The sequence below is a fragment of the Bombina bombina genome, chromosome 5 (assembly GCF_027579735.1).
Source record: "Bombina bombina isolate aBomBom1 chromosome 5, aBomBom1.pri, whole genome shotgun sequence".
NCBI lineage: Eukaryota > Metazoa > Chordata > Amphibia > Anura > Bombinatoridae > Bombina > Bombina bombina.
The window spans coordinates 575,576,002-575,598,775 of NC_069503.1; the positions used below are offsets into that span (position 1 = coordinate 575,576,002).

At 38.7% G+C, this 22,774-nt stretch overlaps 1 protein-coding gene across 1 annotated transcript in view; it reads right to left on the reverse strand.

Moving 5' to 3' along the window:
- The window catches only part of RECK (reversion inducing cysteine rich protein with kazal motifs), a 445,421-nt gene that overhangs the window by 123,900 nt on the left and 298,747 nt on the right, over positions 1–22,774 (reverse strand). Inside the window, exons 6-8 of the mRNA XM_053714521.1 lie at positions 14,361–14,408; positions 9,554–9,587; positions 6,277–6,474 (exon numbers count right to left, since the gene is read on the reverse strand). Coding sequence (XP_053570496.1) covers positions 6,277–6,474; positions 9,554–9,587; positions 14,361–14,408 — 280 coding nt within the window. The remainder of the gene's footprint in view (positions 1–6,276; positions 6,475–9,553; positions 9,588–14,360; positions 14,409–22,774) is intronic.

Genomic DNA, 22,774 nt, shown 5'->3' on the forward strand with positions numbered 1-22,774 from the left:
GTTCAGAACCTATGTTACGCTTGCTTAATAGTGGCCAATTGTCAGCCACCAATAAGCAAGCGCTATCCATGGTGCTGAACCTAAAATGGACCAGGTCCTACATTTTAAATTCCTGCTTTTTAAATAAAGATAGCAAGAGAACAAATAAAAATGGATAATAGGAGTTAATTAGAAAATTGCTTAAAATGGCATGATCTGAATCATGAACGAAAAAAAATTTGGGTTTAGTATCCCTTTAAGATAAAGCATGCAGTTTTAAGACACTTTCCAATTTACTTTCATAATCAAATTTTGCACAGTCTTTTTATATTCACACTTTCTGGGGAACAAAACTCTACTGAGCATGTGCACAAGCTCACAGGGCATCCGTATACTAGGCTGTGATTGGCTGATGTCTGTCACATGATACAGGGGGCAGGAAAATAGGAGAAAACATACATTTTACAGGAAAAAAATCTACTTGCATTGTCTTTTTATTATGTACTTGTTAATTATGTAATTCTACGGTATTGAGTGGTCCTTTAATACAGCAACCTTATAACAGCGAATGTAGGGTAGAAGCTCTGTCTCAAAATCTAAACCCAAAATATAGCAACACCCTTATAGCAGCCTGTAAATAGCAAAACTGCTCCTTACAAAGTTAGTATATAAGTATAGGCTCTATTTCGTAATAACAGATTCACTTATATGCAAATAAAGCAAAACGCAACCTAACTGCATCCATTCTCTAATAAAAGTTATATAACAGCAGCAAAACAGGGTCACAAAGTGTTATCACAGTAGGCAGCATAGATAAAGCAGATTATATTAGCAGATGATATAAGTGATATGCCTTACTACTTACATGCAGTGTTAAAAAATATTAATGCAGATTGAAATTCCCAGTGTAACAGAGTTTAAAGGGACACTAAACCCAAATATTTTATTTCATGATTCAGGTAGAGCATGCAATTTTAAGCAACTTTCTAATTTACTTCTATTATCAATTTTTCTTCGTTCTCTTGCTATCTTTATTTACAAACCGGGAATGTAAAGCTTACAAGCCGGCCGATTTTAAGTTCAGCACCTTGGATAGCTTTTCTTATTGGTGGCTACATTTAAGCCACCAATAAGCAAGTATAACCCAGGTTCTCAACCAAAAATGGCCCAGTTCCTAAGCTTTACATTCCTGCTTTTTTAAATAAAGAGAACAAGAGAACAAAGAATTGATAGTATGTGTAAATTAGAAAGTTGCGTAAAATTGCATGCTCTATCTGAATCATTAAATAAAGAATTTGGGTTTAGTATCCCTTTAATATATATTTGGTCTCATTGGATGCAATTGACTAGCTTGACTAACTTTAATTACTGTAAAATATGGATTTAAAAAAAAATAAAAAAATGATATATAAAAATACCATGGGCTCAAACTTCTGTATATAACAGAGTCTCTAAGCACATTGGTATAAAGTTAGAATTGGATCCATTTGTAATTGCAGATTATGCATTATTGTTATCACAAGACAAACACATTTTATAGTACAGTGTCCCATTTAAACCGGGACACCAACAGGCAGAGGCGTAACTAGAAACCACAGGGCTCAGGTGCAAGAATCTAAGAAGGGTCCCCCCCTAACCAAAAAAAGTGAATTTGATACATATCTTTTTTAAAGAAAAAAATGTGAATCAGATTACATGTCTGCAAAAGGAGGTACCCTGTGCACACAGTCTGTGAGATGGTCTGTCCCCCTATTACTGTATATAGTGACACTGTTTAACCCACCAGTACTGTATACAGTGAGTTAGTGGCACAGTCTGTAATCTGCCAGTGAGATGGCTGGTCTGACCCTACCCACCCCAGTACTTTATAAAGTGATCACAGTAGTCTGTGACATGGTCCAGCCCCCCCCCGTACTGTATATAGTGGTACTGTATAATGACACTGTTTACCACCCGCCCCCCCCCCATGCAGTAGTAACAAGGTCTGTAATTTGCTGGTTCCACAAACATACACACACACACATACATGCATAAATACATACACAGTCACATACATACACAAACACAGACATAAACACCAATGGGTAAAACAGAAACACTAACCCCTGTAGTCAGAGACACTAGTGAAGCATCATGTCACACTCACATACCAGTGCAGGCAGTGACAGGTTAACGTTTTTTATTGTCATTTTTTTTATTTTTTTTAAAGCTGGGCCCCCACCCTTAGGGGCCCAGTCGCAATTGCGACCTCTGCACCCCCTGTAGTTTCGCCCCTGACAACAGGCTATAGGAGGGACCTCTCAACCCAGGATAATCCTTTAGGATGCGAGAAGGTTGGGAAGTATGAAAAACTGGATTCTTTGAAAGGTCCCCCGCAAAGTGTTGCTGTGATTGAAATATATGCAAGTTTCAGTTGTGACCTTCTGTCCCTTTAAAGTGATGTAAGTTTATCTGTGTATATATATATGTCCATATGAAAGTTGTTTGCAAGATAGTTCTGATACAATACAAATAAGGCACAAAGTGTGTTCTTTTCTAGGTTTGGGGCATTTTTTTTATTTAATATTATTTTTTTTCTTTAATGCAGGATTGATATAAAAAAAAACACCATATGTTTGATTAATAGTTAGTATATAATTCAGCTGGTTTTGAGAATATTTGGCCTGATTTTTCAATCAAGTTGCTTTTAGTGTATATTCCAGAGAGAACTTTCTAAGAAATGGCCTATAACTCATTCTACTTACACTGTACATAATACTAATTTATGGGTTGTCCTTACTTTGATCCAGAACAACGATTTTGCACGTCTGAATTATTTTATTTTATTACAAATCCAATACACATTGCTAAGTGGAAAGAAAATTAAACCTCAGCCAACTACTGATCTGTATCTATCACGGTATCACTCATGCAGACAAAAAAATACAGCCACTTCTGTCCATAGCAAAAGTAACAACATGATAATTAAAAGGCACTTTTCTCTTTTTATAGTTACTACATCACCATGTCTTGAAATTATCTAGATTTCTGCTTTAATGACTCATAAAATAATAATAGACAAACACATTCTGCTTCAATAAACAAACTGCTGCTTGTCAAAATGAACACAATGAGGCCCATTTATCAAGCTCAGAATGGAGCTTGTGGGCCCGTGTTTCTGGCGAGTCTTCAGACTCGCCAGAAACAGCAGTTATGAACCAGCGGTCTAAGACCGTTACTTTTTACTCTCTCTCAGACACCTCGGAAGTGGCGAACATAAAACACCCCAAACACATTCATTCAGGGTGATTGACAGGCCCTGCTCACTTGTAATTAAGGCGGGTGAAGAGATTTCGAAGTTGAGAACCTTGTCTGTCCACCCTTTGATTAATGAGGTCTAATGTCTTTTTACATCACCCATTTTCTATTATGAGTCAGGTGATGGGACACTACCAGTGGCAACACCAGTATTTTCTTATAGAGGGGCATTTGTTGGGTGCCCACTGGTATTTTTGTGGTTGGAGCCTTAAAGAGACAGTATACACTCATTTTCATATAACTGCATGTAATAGACATTACTATAAAGAATAAGATGCACAGATACTGATATAAAAATCCAGCATAAAACTGTTTAAAAACTTACTTAGAAGCTCACAGTTTAGCACTGTTGAAAAGGTAGCTGGAAAGCCCACTGCAAGTGGGAAATATCAGACACTCCCCCCTCCCCCTTCTTTTACATATGAAAAGACCCTTTACACAAACAGGAGCAAGCTGGAGAAGGTAGCTGACGGTATTCTGATAAAACTTTGGGGCTTGGTTAGGAGTCTGAAAATCGGAGCAATGTTCTTTAAAAATAAGCAAAAGTATACATTTTTTAAAAAAACAATAACTTTATGGGCTATATAAATAGATCATCTACAAAACATTTATGCATAGAAAAAATGAGTGTATAATGTCCCTTTTAAGACCGCTGCTTCTTAACTGCTGTTTCTGGTGAGCATGAGGGCCCAGCATTGGAAACAGGGGGATCAGGGTCTATTCGGCCCTTGATAATTCAGCCCCATAATGTAATGTTCAGTAAAAGTACAAATACAGTACTATACCATAAAGAACAATGCCATTGCAAAACAACTTTTAATATTCCCAATGTTTAGGTTCTCACTCAAACATCTAAAAGCTGTGAATTTCCAAACTTGAACTCCCCCCAAAACCCATGGATTTGTGTGAACATCAGAAGCATCAATTACATCACTGATGACATCATATAACATCTAATACATAATCAATTTCAATTTACATGACTTTTTCTCTGTCATAATAACATCCTCAGTGTTTTGTTTGATTTCAGTTGATATTTTTTTTAATATACAAACATTGATAAATACTGAACCAATTTACTTTGTAGTGATCTACAAAAGAGATAAAAATGCCAAATTATTTTATTCAATCAAAATATATTTTAATTGCAAACAGTGTTTATTATTCAAACCTTTCATGAAGCTAATAACTATAAGTACATAAAACATACTTGCTTTTACTTTAAAACTTCATAATAAAGGGACATGAAACCTAAAAGTTCTCGTTCATAAATTAATTTAACAGCTTTCCAGTTTACTTCTATTATCAAATTTGCTTCATTCTCTTGGTATCATTTGTTGAAGGAGCAGCAATGCTTGTTTGTTGATCACCTTCTGTTTGTTGATCACCTTCTCAAGAGCTGACTACAACAGTGCAACTCTTGGCAGGGCCCTCTACCCATTTGATCCCTATAACTGTTTTTTTGTACTCCGACTTTGTTAATAGCGCTGCGGAATCTGTTGGCGCTCTACAAATAACCGATAATAATAATAATAATGCACTACTGGTTGCTAACTGAACATATGGGGTGAGCCAATGACAATAGGCATAAATATGCAGCCACCAATCAGCAGCTCCTTAGCTACCTAGCTAAACCCTTCAACAAAGGATAACCAGAAAAGGAAGCAAATTAAATAATATAAGTAAATTGGAAAGTTGTTTAAAATTGTATACTCTGTCTCAATTATGACTGTCTATTTATGATTTCACAGCCCTCTTTAAATACATTGGCATAAATATGTATACTGTCACCATTCAACCTCATGTTAGAAGACCAAGGGATGGTATACATATTGGGGCCCATTTATCAAGCTCCGAACGGAGCTTGTGGGCCCGTGTTTCTGGCGAGTCTTCAGACTCGCCAGAAACAGCAGTTATGAAGCAGCGGTCTAAAGACCGCTGCTCCATAACCCTGTCCGCCTGCTCTGATGAGGCGGACAGGAATCGCCGGAATTCAACCCGATCGAGTATGATCGGGTTGATTGACACCCCCCTGCTGGCGGCCCATTGGCCGCGAGTCTGCAGGGGGCGGCGTTGCACCAGTAGCACTGTCGGATCATTTGATAAATAGGCCCCAATGTCACAACCTGCATTTAAAGGGATACTCTACTTGATTATTTGTTGTTTAAAAAGATAGATAATGCCTCTTCTACCCATTTGCCAGCTTTCCATAACCAACATTGTTATATTATACTTTTTAATCTCTAAGATTGCCAGTTTCTTACCCGCTGCAGACCACTTTTTATCTCAGGGCTTTATTTTTTAACTTGCTCTACAGCCAGACAGTGCTAGTTCATGTGTGCCATTTAGATAACGTTTTGCTCATTCCTGTGTAGAATAATAATGCGTTTACAAAAACCAGCATTAATTAGCTAAAATGCAAGATTGTAAAATGTGTGTGGGGGGGATTAAATAAATAAATAAATAAATAAAAAGCACTGAGATAAGGGGCAGTCTGCAGAGGTTTAGATACAATTTATCATAGATGTAAAAAGTATATTAGTATACCATTGTTGGTTATACAAAACTGGGGAATGGACATTTAAGTAGACTGCCCCTTTAAGAAGCAGGCTCACTAATGCTAGTGAAGAATAAAAAGGTGGTGTAGTTAAAACTGATTTGTGGTGATTGACAGGCCCTGCAGTAGGGATGGTGCTACAGAAAGATTTCCTTGTGAAATGATAAATGTGAGAAGCAAACCAACAGTGTCTGTTGCCTGCTCACCACAAACATGGACAGATAAGTTCTCGTGCTTTATGAAACGGGGCCCTAAAAGACGTAGACCCAATTCCATGGCTGATGACGTTACCTATTTTTTTGTTTGTTTTAAAACTTGCACCAAGTTTCTATTTGGCAAAATAAAGGGGTCACACTAATTCACTACTTCTAATTTCTTGACATTGAAATATTTTGCATGACATTTTGATTACCGAGCATAAAAATGACATTTGTTGTACTTACTGTCTACAGGGTTTCTCATTGGATATGACTGTGTGTAGTTGTTCACACATTGGACAAGTTGAGGACTGATAGAAGAACAGTAATTTTCAACTGCTTTGATCTGAGATGGTCCTGGAGAGGAATCAGTACGGAATATAGCTTGACAGTACTCCCGACAGTTAGTGTGGCGACCGGCATAGCTACAGCAAACTGAGCCCACTGAAAGGTGAGACAAAATATTCTCAATATATTGATAGTCATCAGAAATTCTTAAAGTGAATGTCAAGTGCCGGTTTTTAAAAATCCTATTAAAAACAGGGGCACTTTCATTCATCAAACTTTACATTTCACTCATTTTGTTAAAATACTTACCTTTTAATCTTGAAAGCCGCTCCAGCGATTCCCCCTCCTGCCACTCGTCACTTCATACGTCAGCAATGACGAATACGGCACCCTCCTATCACGGCTTCCCCCCCAGGGGAATCATTGCCTGAGGCAACGCCGTGATTGAAGGATTCATCATTTTTGACATATGAAGAGGCTTGCGACGGGCAGGGGAAGCGCTGGAGCGGCTTTCAAGAATAAAAGGTAAGTATTTTAACAAAACGAGTGAAATGTAAAGTTTGATGAATGAAAGTGCCTCTGTTTTTAATAGGGTTTTTTTTTAAAAAAATAATCAAACTTGACATTCACTTTAAATTAATGCAACATGAATAGAAAGCCCCACAGTAGCTGACCTACTCAACAGAGAGTCCTTCTTTTTGGGACCCTCAAACCTACCGCAGTAATATTGTACATACTGCTCTGTATAATGATTTTGAGAATAGATAGATATATAGATAGAAAGATAAATAGACAGACATAGACAGATTTTATAATGAGCTAGATTACAAGTGGAGCGCTAATTTATTTTTCGCCCGTAATGTCTGATTATTTATTATTCGCCCGTTTATGGGTGCACGATAAATAATCAGACATTACAAGTGGCTGGTAATTGCTATCCCGAGCTTGCGGTAGTAATTAGCGCTCTGAAAATTAACCAAAGATTAGATCTCTGGTTAATTTTCAAAAAGTGCCCCAATTTGCCCCAAACTTTAGAGTTTGTTTCTATAATAATAATAAAAATAATAGCATCTTTCATTTTAAAAAAACAACTGCTTACATTCATATACATATGTAAGTGTTAATGTGAGTCTATACACATATTAACACATAAATATATAGGTATATATTCATATACGTATATATTTAAAACTGCTGCCCATCGCTGCGAGACTTACCCCCTTCTCTGCGCTAGTTCTCATGCTGTGTCTCATGGAAACTATGGAAGCACTCTATTCAGTGCAAAGCTTACCAGAAATGGTAACGTGAGCTCGCAATCGCATTGCGCGGGACTTCAATACTGCACATTTGCATGCACTGGTATTACAAGTAGAGGGCAAATATCGCACTCGCATTAGCGCAATTTTGCGCTCCACTCGTAATCTAGCCCAATATCTGTTGTGCATAGACATGCGTTCCCTGTTGGATTCAATATGAATTTAAATAACTTTAATAGGACATGCAACTCAAAACTGTTCTCTGTTCCATCTATTGTGTCAACATGTATTACAGTCCTTAAATAAAAAATAAAAAATGGATGTTCCCTTTAAAAGGACACTAAACCCAAATATTTTATTTCATGATTCAGATAGAGCATACAATTTTAAGCAACTTTCTAATTTACTTCTATTATCAATTTGTTATCGTTCTCTTGCTATCTTTAGTTAAAAAACGGGACTGTAAAGCTTACAAGCCGGCCCATTCTAAGTTCAGCACCTTGGATAGCTTTTCTTATTGGTGGCTACATTTAAGCCACTAATAAGCAAGCATAACCCAGGTTCTCAACCAAAAATGGCCCAGTTCCTAAGCTTTACATTAGTGCTTTTTTAAATAAAGATAACAAGAGAACAAAGAACAATTGATAGTAGGAGTAAATTAGAAAGTTGGGTTTAGTATCCCTTTAAGTCAGTGAGTCAGTTGTACATAAACATGCACTTTACTTCAAATTTAAACAACCTTTACATTGTTTCATGCAAAACAAACATTTTGCTTAACTGCCAACTGTTAAACGATAGAACATTTTGAATATGGTGTTATTTTAACATGTTGCTTTCCTGGAGATATATTTAATTGCTGCTTCATATACATGGCACATTTTTTAGGTGTAAAAAAAAGTTTTAAACAAATTGCTGTGATATGTTAGAGCATTTTATCATTGCACTGTTTCTTGTACATTACTATGTGTGTATCCCCTGCAAAAGGATTAAACATACAGCTAAAATCAGTTCTAGACCAACAATGCACTACATGTGGTGAGCCAATGACATGAGACAAATGTGTCATTACTTGCTCTATCTGAATCATAAAAGTTTAATTTAGACTTAATGTCTCTTTAACCCATTGAGTGCTAATGACGGCTCTGAGCCGTCACAGAGTTTCCCACTCTGGTACTAATGGCGGCTCAGAGCCGTCACTAGCACTCTCCCACCTTGAGGGAGATCTGGGGACTACCACCCGCTCCTACCCCGGCAATCGTGCCTGTAGAGTGACAGGCATTGCCGGGGCTTCCCGTTTTGCGTGGTGACGTCACGCGCAATAACGTGATGACGTCACCGCGCAACTTTATTTATACTTAACAATGTTAAGTATAGGAGCAGGGGGCATGCTGCTTAGAAGCCTGTATCTCAGGCATCTAAGCAGTTACAGACCCCCAAGATCCACCATTGGAAAGGTAATCGCCTAACGTTTCCAACAGTGTAAGTCTTGGGGGTCTGAAAAAAAAAAAAGTTAAAAAACTTTTGTTAAAAAAAAAACTTTCACAATCTTAGCACCCAGGTGGGAAAGTGCTTAGCGCTCAAAGGGTTAAGTAGATCTTAAAGGGACATTAAACCCCAAAAAATTATTCCATGATTCGGATAGAGAATACAATTTTTAACAAATTTCCAATTTACTTCTATTACCTAATTTGCTTCATTGTTGATATCCTTTGTTGAAGAAATAGCAATGCACATGAGTGAGCCCTTCACACGAGGCATCTATGTGCAGCAAAGGATATCAAGAGAATGAAGCAAATTAGATAATAGAAGTAAATTATAAAGTTGTTTAAAATTGCATGATCTTTCTAAATCATGAAAGAAAAAAATATGGGTTTAATGTCCCTTTAAAGGGTTTCATGTCCTCTAAAATTATCAAACGTTATTCTATGCGGATATGTTTTATTCATGTTATAAAGAATAAGTAGATTATATATACTTACTTTCATTTCTGTTAATGCAGCTAATAAGTGTATTCTACAGGGAAAAAAAACAGAGTATTATCAATAGAACTGTTCTTTTATCATTGCAACATAATGATGGGTCTTTTAAATGTATTACAATCCTTATTTTTCTTAATATCCTATATTATAAAAGACAAGAGTTTGTCTGAAGCCGTCATGCGCAGTTCAGACAAACTCTTGCCGCTGATCGCACGCGCACCCACCCGAGAGCAGCGCGAGGACCCGGCAGCGGAGCTGATCACACGCGCGGGGGGTTAAACAACGCAGCGCGAGGACCCGGCAGCAGAGCTGAACGCACGCGCAGGGGGTGAAACAACGCAGCGCGACGACCCGGCAAGCAGAGAGAGAGAGAGAGAGAGAGAGAGAGAGAGGAGAGAGAGAGAGAGAGAGGAGAGAGAGAGAGAGAGAGAGAGAGAGAGAGAGAGAGAGAGAGAGAGAGAGAGAGAGAGAGAATCACACAACATCACACAACACGGCCCGTGTCAACGGGCTTTAGGACTAGTTACACAATAAAAGTATTATGTTATGCATCATGAAATACTTGTCCACTATTATACTAACAACATACAACATGATTTAACCTGTATCTTGTTTAATAAAAACTATAGAGAATTTAACATAAACTGGAACTAAATGTGTAATATAGATTTAGATCTTGATATAATAGCATTTGGACACTCATATTACTAGTGTATGACCAAGCAGCAATCCTATATGCATATTAAGAAAACATTTATAAGAATCTCATACATTTTGTGAATGCAACGGTAGCAGGTTAATCTATGAACAGGTGCATGATTTTAATTAAAATTAAAACTATTCATTAATAATTAGTCATTTAATTAAAAATGAAATCTTTTCTAAAGACAGGCAAAAATATATTAAATATATTAAATAAAAATCTTAAAGGAACATAATTGGACAATGATTTCTTGCTTTATTTTTGCACATTTAGGGAACTTCAAGTTAAAATTAAACTTTCATGATTCAGATAGGGCATGTAATTTTAAATAACTTTCCAATTTAATTTAATCATCAAATTTGCTTTGTTCACTTGGTATTCTTTGTTGAAAGCTAAACCTAGATATGCTCATATGCTAATTTATAAGCCCTTGAAGGCCACCTCTTATCTCAGTGCATTTGACAGTTTTTCACAGCCAGACAGCGCTAGTTCATATGGGTCATATAGATAACATTGTGCTCACTCCCGTGGAGTTACTTATGAGAGGGCACTGATTGGCTAAAATGCAAGTCTGTCAAAATAACTGAAATAAGGTGACAATCTGTAGAGGCTTAGCTACAAGTTAATCAAAGAGGTAAAAAGTATATTTATATAACAGTGTTGGTTATGCAAAACTGGGGAATGGGTAATAAAGAGATTATCTATCTTTTTAAACAATACAAATTCTGGAGTAGACTGTCCCTTTAAATTATGATTTACGCGGTTCATAGTTAATATGATTTATTCCTGTGTAATTTACATATAACTTTTATGTTTTTGATAAAATAAGATTTTTGGTAAACAATTTAGTTACGGTTTTTCATGCACCTTAACAATACAATTTGTTTCCTGCTTATTTTTGTGTGAATGGTTTAATTATTTGTTTTGTATGATGCTTAAAATACTAATTTTATTGTGTACTTTGCATACAAAAATGCAGTACACGCCTCTTAGCATGTTTTCAGGGAAAAAAAAGTAGCTTAAAGGGATAGTAAACACCAAAAATGTTACTGTTTAAAAAGATAGATTATCCATTTATTTACTATTCACCAGTTTTGTATAACCAACACTGTTATAGAAATATACTTGTTACCTCTTTAATTACCTTGTATCTAAGCTTCTGCCTCCTTATCTCAGATCTTTTGACAGACTTGCATTTCAGGCAATTAGTGCTAACTCTTAAATAACTTCACGTGCATGAGCACAGTGTTATCTATATGAAACACATAAACTAACACCCTCTAGTTGTGAAAAATTGTCAAATGCATTTATATAAGAGGCGGCCATCAAGGGCTTAAAAATTAGCATATGAGCCTACCTAGGTTTAGCTTTAAATCCACCCTATGGGGCCAAATTATGAAATGGCGGACGGACATACAGCGAATCATGTCCGCCCAGCATACAATGTCAGCATTTAACAATGTACAAGCAATTCTAGTGAAGTGCTTGTGCAATGCCGCCCCCTGCACATTCACAGCCACCATCGACCGCTAGCAGGGGGTGTCAATCATTCCGATCGTATCTGATCTGTATGACTGCAGTCCGCCACCTAAGAGGTAGCGGATGAGTTAAGGAACAGCGGACTGCTTGATAAATCTCCCCTTATGTGTTTTACCCCTTTGTGTGGATTAAACAAATTATTCTCTTTACAAAATGGTGAAAAAATTAAATTCTGTAGCACATTGGAGAATTTATGTCCATTAAAAGCATCTACAGCAAAATATTTTGCAAACCTGACTGAGGGGTTAATCACAAAAAAACGTACCTAATGGTTTTCAACATAAAATTACCATTAAAGTATATAGAAATTTTTCTAGATAGATCATTTGAAAATGTTTTTGTGATTGACCCCTGAATGTCATAGTTTAGTCCAACTATAAAAAACCTGTGTGAATTTCAAAGTCATTTCAATCCATTCAAAAACTACTAGAAAACCTTGTTTGTATGCACAGTGTTAACTTGTGTATTTTGTGACTTTTCTGTGTTAATGGCTTTGACCATTTTAAAACTAATTTAAGCTTATTTTGCGTAGCATATCTTGTCTGTTTACACACAGAGAGAAGTGCACTCACAGGAACGAACAACTAGCTCCATACCATTGTTAGCCTGTTCTATGGCGATTTACCACCTGGGTGCAACTTCTTTTAGCCCAGTAATGCTTTTCACAGATCCCACCTATTACGGTCAGTCCAGCGCTGAAATACCAGACAATTCCTCTCTGAACAAGGAACACAGCAACCCCAGATGATCGCTTCGGTCTTCATTGAGCCTCATCAGTGAGGTGTAGCAGTATTCCTCTAAGCACATTGAGCAAGGAGTCCAGGTCTGGTTGCCCCTTTTTCCCATAGGGAGACTAAATACCTCTAAGCACATTGAGCAAGGAGTCCACGTCTGGTTGCCCCTTTTTCCCATAGGGAGACTAAATACCTCTAAGCACACTGAGCAAGGAATTGCCTGGTATTTCAGTACTGGACTGACCGTAATGGGCGGGATCAGACTGATATACTACAGGAGAGTTCTACTCTGTGAAAAGCATTACTGGGCTAAATAAGCTGCACCCAGGTGCTAAATCGCCATAGTTCCTGTGAGTGCGCTTCTCTCTGTATATAGATTGACTTTTTGCTCTGCCTTTTCAAAGATAATGTTTTGCACATGCTAAGTTCCCATATTAAAATACCACTAAGCAAGGCTTTCTGGGATAGTGAGGTTTGGTGGGTGGTGCTTCAGAAGGAGCATGTGGCCTTGGGTGTGCGTTGGGCAGGGTGGGTCGTGTCATGAGTAGGTTAAGCTGGGACACTCCCTAGAAATTGGACATTTGCCCTGAACGGGGGAACTGTGGGAGGGACTGCAAGCCGACCTCCCAACCAGTCACAAACCCCCAATATCTGGGCTAGTTGGGATATCTGTATTAATAGTTTAATTTAAAAAAAAAGCTATACATTTCTAGTAACAGTTTAAACTGTAAATCTTAAATATGATCATTATAAATCTTAAATATGATCATTATAAATCTTAAATATGATCATTATAAATCTTAAATATGATCATTATAATAGAAAATGTCTCTGCTGTTGACAGACACATCCTGTTAATGCTGATTGGATGATAGGTAGAAATGCTCATAGTACCTTTCAGTTAGAGACCGTTATAAGGAAGTACCTATTAGTCAATGGGCATTAGGAGGATATGCCATGGCCTATTGGCCAGTGAAGATTAGCATGAGGTACACAGTGGATACTACTGTACTAGTTTCAATTTCATTTTAAACAGTTTTTACTTTACTTTTTTTCAGGCAAAATATGAAAAATAAACATCACATGCTGCTTGTCCATACGGATGAAACTTTAAGTGCAATGTATTTCATATCACCTTTAAAGTGAATGTCAATATTGATGCTAAAGTGCCCGGTTTTTAAGAATTTGATTAAAAACAGGGGCACTTTAATTCATCAAAATTTACATTTCACTCCTGTTGTGAAAAAAAACTTACCTTTTAATCTTCACAGCAGCTCCAGCTTCCAGTCCGTCGCAAAGCCTCTTCCTGGGTCTAAAATGAGGAATCCGGCTTCCTCCAATCACAGCTTTGAATCAGACACTGATTCCCCCGGGGGGGGGGGAGGCCGTGATTGGAGGATGACCAATCCATCATTTCTGACGTCAGAAATGGCTTGCGACGACCGGAGAAAGCTGGAGCTGCTGTGAAGTTTAAAAGGTAAGTTTTTTTTCACAACAGGAGTGAAATTGAAATTTTGATGAATTAAAGTGCCCCTGTTTTTAATCAAATTTTTAAAAACCAGGCACTTTAGCATCAAAATTGACATTCACTTTAATATTGCACTATAAAGATCAGCTAGATGGAGCTGTGGCACTTACAAAACGCATACCTATATCTATTGAGCAACACATTTAACAGCAGATTTTCTACTAATCAATCTCAAGCCATTGTTAAATCTAGCATTTAAACTTTTCACTTACAAAATAAACTGAATTCCCAGCACTTAAATACATTTATGGATGTTGATATTTAACAATAGCTTGTCTGCAATAAAAACTCTTATAATCTCACCTCATATTGTTTCCTACAAACTTTCAAAATATCATTTGTTGAAGAAGCCTAGATAAAAAAAAAACACACATAAAACGTGACATTAAATACATTGCAGCAAATTATTGTAACAAAAAGAAAAAGATTAAATTGCTCGAATTAGAAAAAATCTCTTTAACCTTTTAATATCTGGTAAAAAGAAATGGTTTAATATGGTAAGCATAGGTTGAGACTTACTAAAGATAATATAATATACAAATATTTATGTTATGCCATTTGGTTTTGTTGTTCACAATAAGGATTCGAAAAGCATAATTAAGAGGCTCATCAAATGAACCTAACATACACATCTTTATTATTATTATTATTATTATTATATTTTTTTTTAATCATTATATACTTTAAAAAATCTACAGTAAGACAAAACTCTCTAATTTCTGTGTTATGTCTGAGAACTGCTAGAGAACTTCCAAAATTTAGGAAATCAGATTTATACATTAAAGAGACATGAAACTCACATTTTTTTTTAACAACTTTCCAATTTACTCTATTATATAATTTGCTTCATTCTCTTGATATCCTATATTGAAAAGCATTTCTAAATAGGCTCAGTAGCTGCTGATTGGTGGCTGCACATAGATGCTTCATGCGATTGGCTCACCCATGTGCATTGCTATTTCTTCAAACAAAGGACATCTGAAGAATGAAGCAAAATTAAATAAAAGAAGTAAATTGGAATGTTGTTTAAAATTGTATTCTCTATTGGAACCATGAAAGAAACATTTCTGGTTGCATGTCCCTGTCCCTTTAACATAAGAATTGAAAATAAAAATGGATGGAGATACTTAGTGATTCTTTACCACTGCATTTCTGAAAAAGATGGATGTTGCTCATGATAATGTGCCTATATTTTATAAGGTTTTACATTTAATTAATCAAGTGCTGAGGGTAGTTGATTGTTATTCTAATACACATGAAACACACATTTTTTTGTTCATGATTCAGATGGAGCATGTGATTTTAAAGTGATGTTACATAATATGAATCATGGAAAATTAATTTCATTTTAATAGACCATCCCACGGAGCCCCACCGGTGTAAAAAAAAATAATTAAATGTAGAAACGTTCCCACACTGTGAAATACCATGCTCACGATGTAATGCATTGTGATCATGGTGTATTTGTATTATATTGTTCCCATGAATTAACTATTGTGTGCACAATATAACTTTGATTATGGCCGCAGTTTCCTTTACAGCCTCTTACGTAGGTGTCATGACCTCTGGATCGGGCCGTTATACAACAAAATGGCAGTTTGTGATTGGCTGTAACAGCGGTGGAGGCGTTTCTGCATGCAAATATTAAAGGAACAGTCAAGTCCAAAAAAAACCTTTCATGATTCAGATAGGGCATGCAATTTAAACAACTTTCCAATTGACTTTTATCATTAAATTTGCTTTGTTCCCTTGGTGGTATTTTTGAAAAGCTAAACCTAGCTAGGCTCAAACTAATTTCTAAACCGTTGAAACCGCCCCTTAGCTCAGAGCATTTTGAAAGTTTTTTACAGTTAGACAGTGTTAGTTCATGTGTGGCATATAGATAACATTGTGCTCACGCCCGTGGAGTTATTTAGGAGTCTGCACTGATTGACTAAACTGCATGTCTGTCAAAAGCACTGAGATAAGGGGGCAGTCTGCAGAGGCTTAGATACAAGGTAATCACAGAGTTAAAAAGTGTATTAATATAACAGTGTTGGTTATGCAAAACTGGGGAATGGGTAATAAAGGGATTATCTATCTTTTTAAACAATAACAATTCTGGTGTATACTGTCCCTTTAATGATAATAATAAAATCACTGCAAATAAAGACCACTAAATATGGAACCTAAAACGTGCAATAATAATTCAGCACTAATAAAGTATGTATTTGAATAAGAAAGCTATATACCTGTATATAGCACGTTTAATCTTATTCACATTAAATACTTTTCTTTCATGATTAAACGTGATATATAGCTTTCTTATTAATTTCAAATATGTATTTTTTTGCGCGTAGAAACACCTCCACCAGTCGTTAAACCTGGCTTATTTAGAGGTCACATGGTGCCTACATAAAAGGCTGTAAAGGAAACTGCAGCTATAATCAGTTATATTGTGCGCAAGTTTTAATAATTTAGTACGCACGATATAACTGTATCTTGGGGAGCAATTATTTTGTGCGCACACCCTACTGATTGTTGCATGCTCACAAAATAGTTCATTTGTGGGAACAATATAATACACTCTGCTTACAATGTATTACATCATGAGCACGGTATATCACAGCAAGGGAATATTTTTTTGCAGTGACACCAGCGGGGCTTTGTACCATCCCAATCCAAACCACAATATAATTTTTATTTTTACATTTGATAAAAATAGTATCATAAATCATAGCCGACGTGATCTTTTGTAATCATTTCTTCCACACACTTTTAATTTCTCTCCAGGGTTATTGTGATGTATAGAGCGGTCCCACCCACTCTATATGTATGAGATGTTGCTCGCTACCAAAAGAGAGGCTTAACCCCTTAACTGATGAAACCCTTCCATCCCTATGCTAAGCTGTTTTGGAGTTTTTACATGCTGGTTACATTTAATCCCCACTGTAGGCCATTTTTAAGCAAGATACCCACACATAATATATATTGCAGGGTTTTCAGCAGACAACAGATTCAAACTATAATGTTATTTTTATAAATTAATGTTTGAACTGTGCAACAAAATGTGTGAAAAAATAAATATTTTTATCAACATTTTGATAATTAAGGTTGCAAACAATACTAGGCGTTATCCTCATATAAATAAGGTCCTTTCAGTAAAGTTATGTTACTTTGATCTACACATAGGGGCTCCCATAAGCCTCTTTGCAAATAAATGGACATTTATTCACACTAGCTGATCACTTTTACCACGATGATCGCCTGACCATTAAAAATGTATTACAATATTTATTTATTTTTGTTACAAACTGCTATTTGTAACTGTCTCTTTAAATGAAAAATTGCCCTGCTTCCATGGATTGTGGAGAAGCCTATTTGCCAGCCTCCTTCCTCATGACTATGGCCCCTGGAAGATTGTGCCCCTGAAAACCTATTAACTTTTATTGGGTGTGTATGGCCCTTTAAGAACCGTCTCGGGACATATTGTGACTTTGGTGAACAATGCCCCTTTAAGACTATGTCCCCAGACCTGTAAAATAGCTTGTCCCTGGCTTTCTCCCACTTGGTTCAGTGAATGGGACTTGCTGAGCTAGGTGCCACACAGGCAGAGTGTTCCACAGAGGGGGAGCACTGTTACAGAGGCATTGGCTTCAAGAAGCATTCTAAATACAAGTTTGCTGGGATCAGCTCTAATTAAGTTTAATGAAAAACATTCCCATTGTCTAACCAGACTGCTAGTGATAAGGTGGACTGCATTGTTTTATTGTGTGTAATGTTATCTGCTGAAGTAATGTTGTGGCCTGTAAAAGGGCGTTGTCTCTATCTAAATGCATCAAATGTGTGATTGGGGATTGTATGCCTCCCCCTGACAGTGTCCTGTTTGCATGTAACCTCAATAAAAACCAGGCTGTGTGTTCCAGCACATCAGACCTATTCTGTCCCTCTAACTTGCAGCTTTGACTCATGTTTGTAGGGACCAGCTATAATCACTACAGGGATGGCTATGCTCTATATACTCCCTTAGCTACTGAGCTCCTGTAAGAGCTCTTGTTCCTGGGTTCACCTACTGGAGCCTGGTCGTAGGTCCAGGGCGCAGAGCAGACGGCGAGATACCAGCCCAGCAGCAGTGGTTCGTAGAGTCTGCGTTACTTATGGTGGCTACGCAGCAGTTAGAGTGTCTACGGTGCTGCTGCTCCTTTGGTGAGTGCTAGGAGCATCCTTTTCTACGGTCCAACTTCCAGCCAGCCTGGAGGCAACCGTAACAATTTTTAAATCATAATCTTTTATTGAGGTTATTATAAAAAAAAAAAAAAAAACAACAACGTAAAGTAATGAATATATATCTAGCAGTGTTTTATAAAAAAAAAAAAAATTTCTCTGTGTGTTGTATTAATTTGTTATGTAATTTTCCCTATGGTTCTTGCACCCAGACCTGTCTGGGGCTAACTGCATGTGGCTCTGGGGACAGCACAGCTTCCTGTGAGTGCCAGTGGCACTCAGGGCGGAGCATATTGCAGGGTCATGGGTGTGTACCCGGTCTGGTATGAGAGTGCAGTTCCCTTCCGTGTTTTGTATATGTCTAGGGTGATTACATAAGCCTGTGCACCCTTCCCTTGTTCCCAGTTTGTTTGGATTTGAAAGCTTGCATTGTGTGGCTGTTTTAGGGTCCCAGGTACTGGAAAGGACCTTGACGAGGTACCTGGGCTTGTCCCATTTGGCCAGATGCAGTAACTAACCTTTCCATTTTTGCTTTTAAATCTTAGCTGAGAGCTTGTAAGTGAGTGCTGGGTTTTCTCTGTGTGTTGTATTAATTTGTTTTGTTATTTTCCCTATGGTTCTTGCACCCAGACCTGTCTGGGGCTAACTGCATGTGGCTCTGGGGACAGCACAGCTTCCTGTGAGTGCCAGTGGCACCCAGGGCTGAGCATGTTGCAGGGTCATGGGATGTGTACCCGGTCCGGTATGAGAGTGCAGTTCCCTTCCGTGTTTTGTATATATATATATATATATATATATATGGACAAAAAAGTAGAATACACTAAGTGACGGAGTAAGCTATTTAGATATGAAGGCACAAAACTAGAGTAATATATACCACAAAAAATAAATTATATTATAATTTTTCCGTAATGCAAAAGGGATCAATGATGGCTGATGATCTAAGGAGAGCGTCACAAAATTGCTGCCAAGAGGCAATAAAACAGAAAGGGTGAGTAACCTTTTCCAAGAGATTCAAACATAAAATGTAAGGAAAGGGGTAACTGATCAAATACCTCAGCGCTAAAAAAATGACACTCAAAAATATAAAATAACTAATTGTCAGGGCTTTTTCCCTGTTGTTTTTGCCATGTGCTGCTGGCAGCCATTTTACTCCCCTCTCTTCCTGACTATGGTGCATTGTGGGGGATGCTGCTCAATTCCTGCACTTCCTTTTATTGCCAGACTGGTGTGCATCATCCATGTGAGACAGGATGCAGTCTCAGAATTGTGATGTCATCACTTATTATTTAAAGGGCCTCTGTTCAGTATGCTTTGCCTTTGCGTGTCTCAGACCTGTTTGTGAGAGTTCCTTGTGTATTACCTGGCTGCCTGACGTCCTTCCTGGTTCCTGATCCCTGGCTTGTTCCTGACTCTGCTGTTTTCCTTGCTCCTGATTCCGGCTTGTCCGACTATTCGCTTAGGCTCCTGACTTGGCTTGTCTGACTACCAGCTCTGGTTTTGATTCCTGGCTTCTTATTTGACTTGTGGACTTTTTATTATTTTTTGCTATAAATAAAGGTGTGATTATTTTTGCACTTCTCGTCTCAGTCTGATTCCTGGCACCCTGACATTACGCAAAGGCCATGAATCCTGATGGTGCTAATACTCGACCTTTACCTGCCATCATTTCCAGGATGGATGAACAGGATCACTGCTTGGATCAAGTTGCACTAGCCCTGCAAACCCTGCTGACTCGCACTGCACATTTGGACCAAAGTGTCCCGCAAGTTATGGCTGCTCCTGTTTCCGCTGCTGCACCTATGCCTTCCCACAGCATGTCCGGTTCTGCACCTCTACCTCAGCGATATGGAGGCAATCCTATTCAGTGCAGAGGGTTTTTGAACCAGGTGGGCATATACTTTGAGATGTTACCTCAGGCGTTTCCCTCTGACAGAGCTAAGGTAGGATTTCTCATCTCGTTACTCTCTGACACAGCTCTTGCCTGGGCTAATCCCTTGTGGGAGACTAATAAACCTGTGATTACAAATTACCCTGAATTTGTGGCCTCCTTTTGAAGGGCATTTGATGTTCCGGCTCGCTCCTCCTCTGCTGATAAATGACTCATGTACATTCAGCAAGGTACAAGATCTGTTGCTCAGTATGCTATTGAGTTCCGTACGCTTGCTGCAGAGGTAGGTTGGAACAATGAAGCCCTTGTTGCCGCCTTCTTTCATGGGCTCTCTGATGCGATTAAAGACAAAGTTGCTGCCAGAGATTTACCAGAGGATCTTGAGGCATTGGTGTCTTTTTCGATCTTAATTGACATCAGACTCAGAGAGAGACCCTCTTTCAAGGAGCGCTTGCGGAAGCCTCCTGTTCCGTTGTCTCCTACGTGTTCGTTCCCACCCATGCCTCCCTCTCCTCCCATGCCTCCTGGTCCAGAGTAATCAGGTACTGCTGAGCCGATGCAGTTGGGATTCACGCGTCTCACCGCGGCGGAGAGGGTCTTTAGGAGGAGGGAGGGGCTCTGCCTCTATTGTGGGTTACAGGGCCACCTTTTGAAGTCTTGTCCTACACGGCCGGGAAACGCTCACACCTAAGGTCCTGTCAGGGGCAGACCTTGGGTGGTTTATCCTCGTCCCCGGAACCGCTTAAGGAGAAACCTTTGGTCACGGTTGTCCTTTCCTGGGTAGACTCCTCCATAGTCACCCAGGCTCTTGTTGACTCCGGTGCTGCGGGCTATTTCATTGACAGTGCTTTTGTATCAAAGCACTCCATTCCTGTTTTGCCTCGGTCCGTTCCGCTTGCTATTGAGGCCATTGAGGGCAGGCCCCTTCAGCCCGCACTCGTTACTCATGAAACTGCTCCATTGTCCATGGCTGTTGGGGCTCTCCATTTTGAAACCCTCCAGTTCCAGGTGATAAACTCTCCGCATTTTCCGGTTGTTCTGGGTTATCCCTGGCTCCAAAAGCACAATCCCAGTCTCGACTGGCGCAGGTCCGAAATTTTGTCGTGGTCCCCACAATATATTTCCACTTGTCTTCGGAAACCAGTTAAAGTCTTGTGTACGTCTTCAGTTTCTCAATTGCCAGAGGAGTACCGATAGTTCCTAGACGTGTTTGACAAGGTGCATGCCGGTACGTTGCCTCCTCACCGGTCTTACGATTGTGCCATAGGTGCAACCCGGAGCCATTCCTCCTCGGGGCCGGGTGCACCCTCTGTCTGTTGCAGAGAATTGTGCTATGGAGGAGTATGTTACCGATGCTCTTTCGCAGGGGATCATCCGCAAATCCTGCTCTCCTGCAGGGGCTGGCTTCTTCTTGTGAAGAAAAAGGGTGGCGAGTTAAGACCATGCATCGATTATAGTGGTCTTAATCGTCTTACCATTAAGAATGCTTACACTATTCTGCTTATTACGGAACTCTTTGACCGCCTCAAGGGAGCTACGGTCTTTACTAAACTTGATTTGAGAGGAGCGTACAATCTAGTTAGGATTAAGGAGGGCCACGAATGGAAAACAGCATTTAACACCAGAAGTGGGCATTATGAGTATCTTGTAATGCCCTTTGGCCTATGTAATGCTCCTGCTGTTTTTCAGGAATTTATTAATGATGTCCTACGAGATATGTTGCAACAGTGTGTTGTGGTGTACTTAGACGACATCCTCATACACTCACCCACACTTGAGGCTCATCGTTCTGATGTTACACGGGTTCTTCAGAGACTACGTGAGAACGGCCTGTTTTGTAAACTCGAGAAATGTGAGTTCCATCAGACTCAAGTAACCTTCCTTTATCTCTGTTGCAGGGTTTTCTAGGGATCCTGATAAGTTATCTGCAGTTCTGCAGTGGCCTCGCCCAGTTGGTCTTCGGTCTATTCAACGTTTTTTGGGGTTCGCCAATTACTATAGAAAGTTTATTAAAAACTTTTCTTCCTTGGTCAAACCTATCACAGACATGACCCGTAAAGAGAATGATCCACTCCATTGGTCACCTACTGCCAATAAGGCCTTTGATAGTCTTAAAACTGCCTTTGCTGCCGCTCCAGTTCTGGCTCATCCTAACCCTGTCGTGCCTTTCATTCTTGAGGTCAATGCTTCTGAGACTGGAGTAGTTGCCCTCTTGTCTCAACGTCCTATGCCTGACGGTTCCTTGCATCCGTGTGGTTTCTTCTCTAAGAAATTGTCTCCAGCGGAGTACAATTATGAAATTGGCGACAGGGAATTACTGGCCATAATTTTGGCACTTAAGGAATGGAGGAACCTTCTCGAGGGTACTAGCGTGCCAGTGCTCATTCTTACTGACCACAAGAATTTAACTTATCTATCTGAAGCAAAGCATTTGTCACCCCGACAGGCCAGATGGGCACTATTTTTGTCTCGGTTTAATTATGTGGTCTCCTACCTGCCTGGTAGTAAGAATGTTAGGGCTGATGCCCTCTCTCGACAATTTTCACCTCTGTCCAAGGAGGAGTCTGTACCTACTCCTGTTATACCTCCTGACTATATTTTGGCTACCATACATACTAATTTG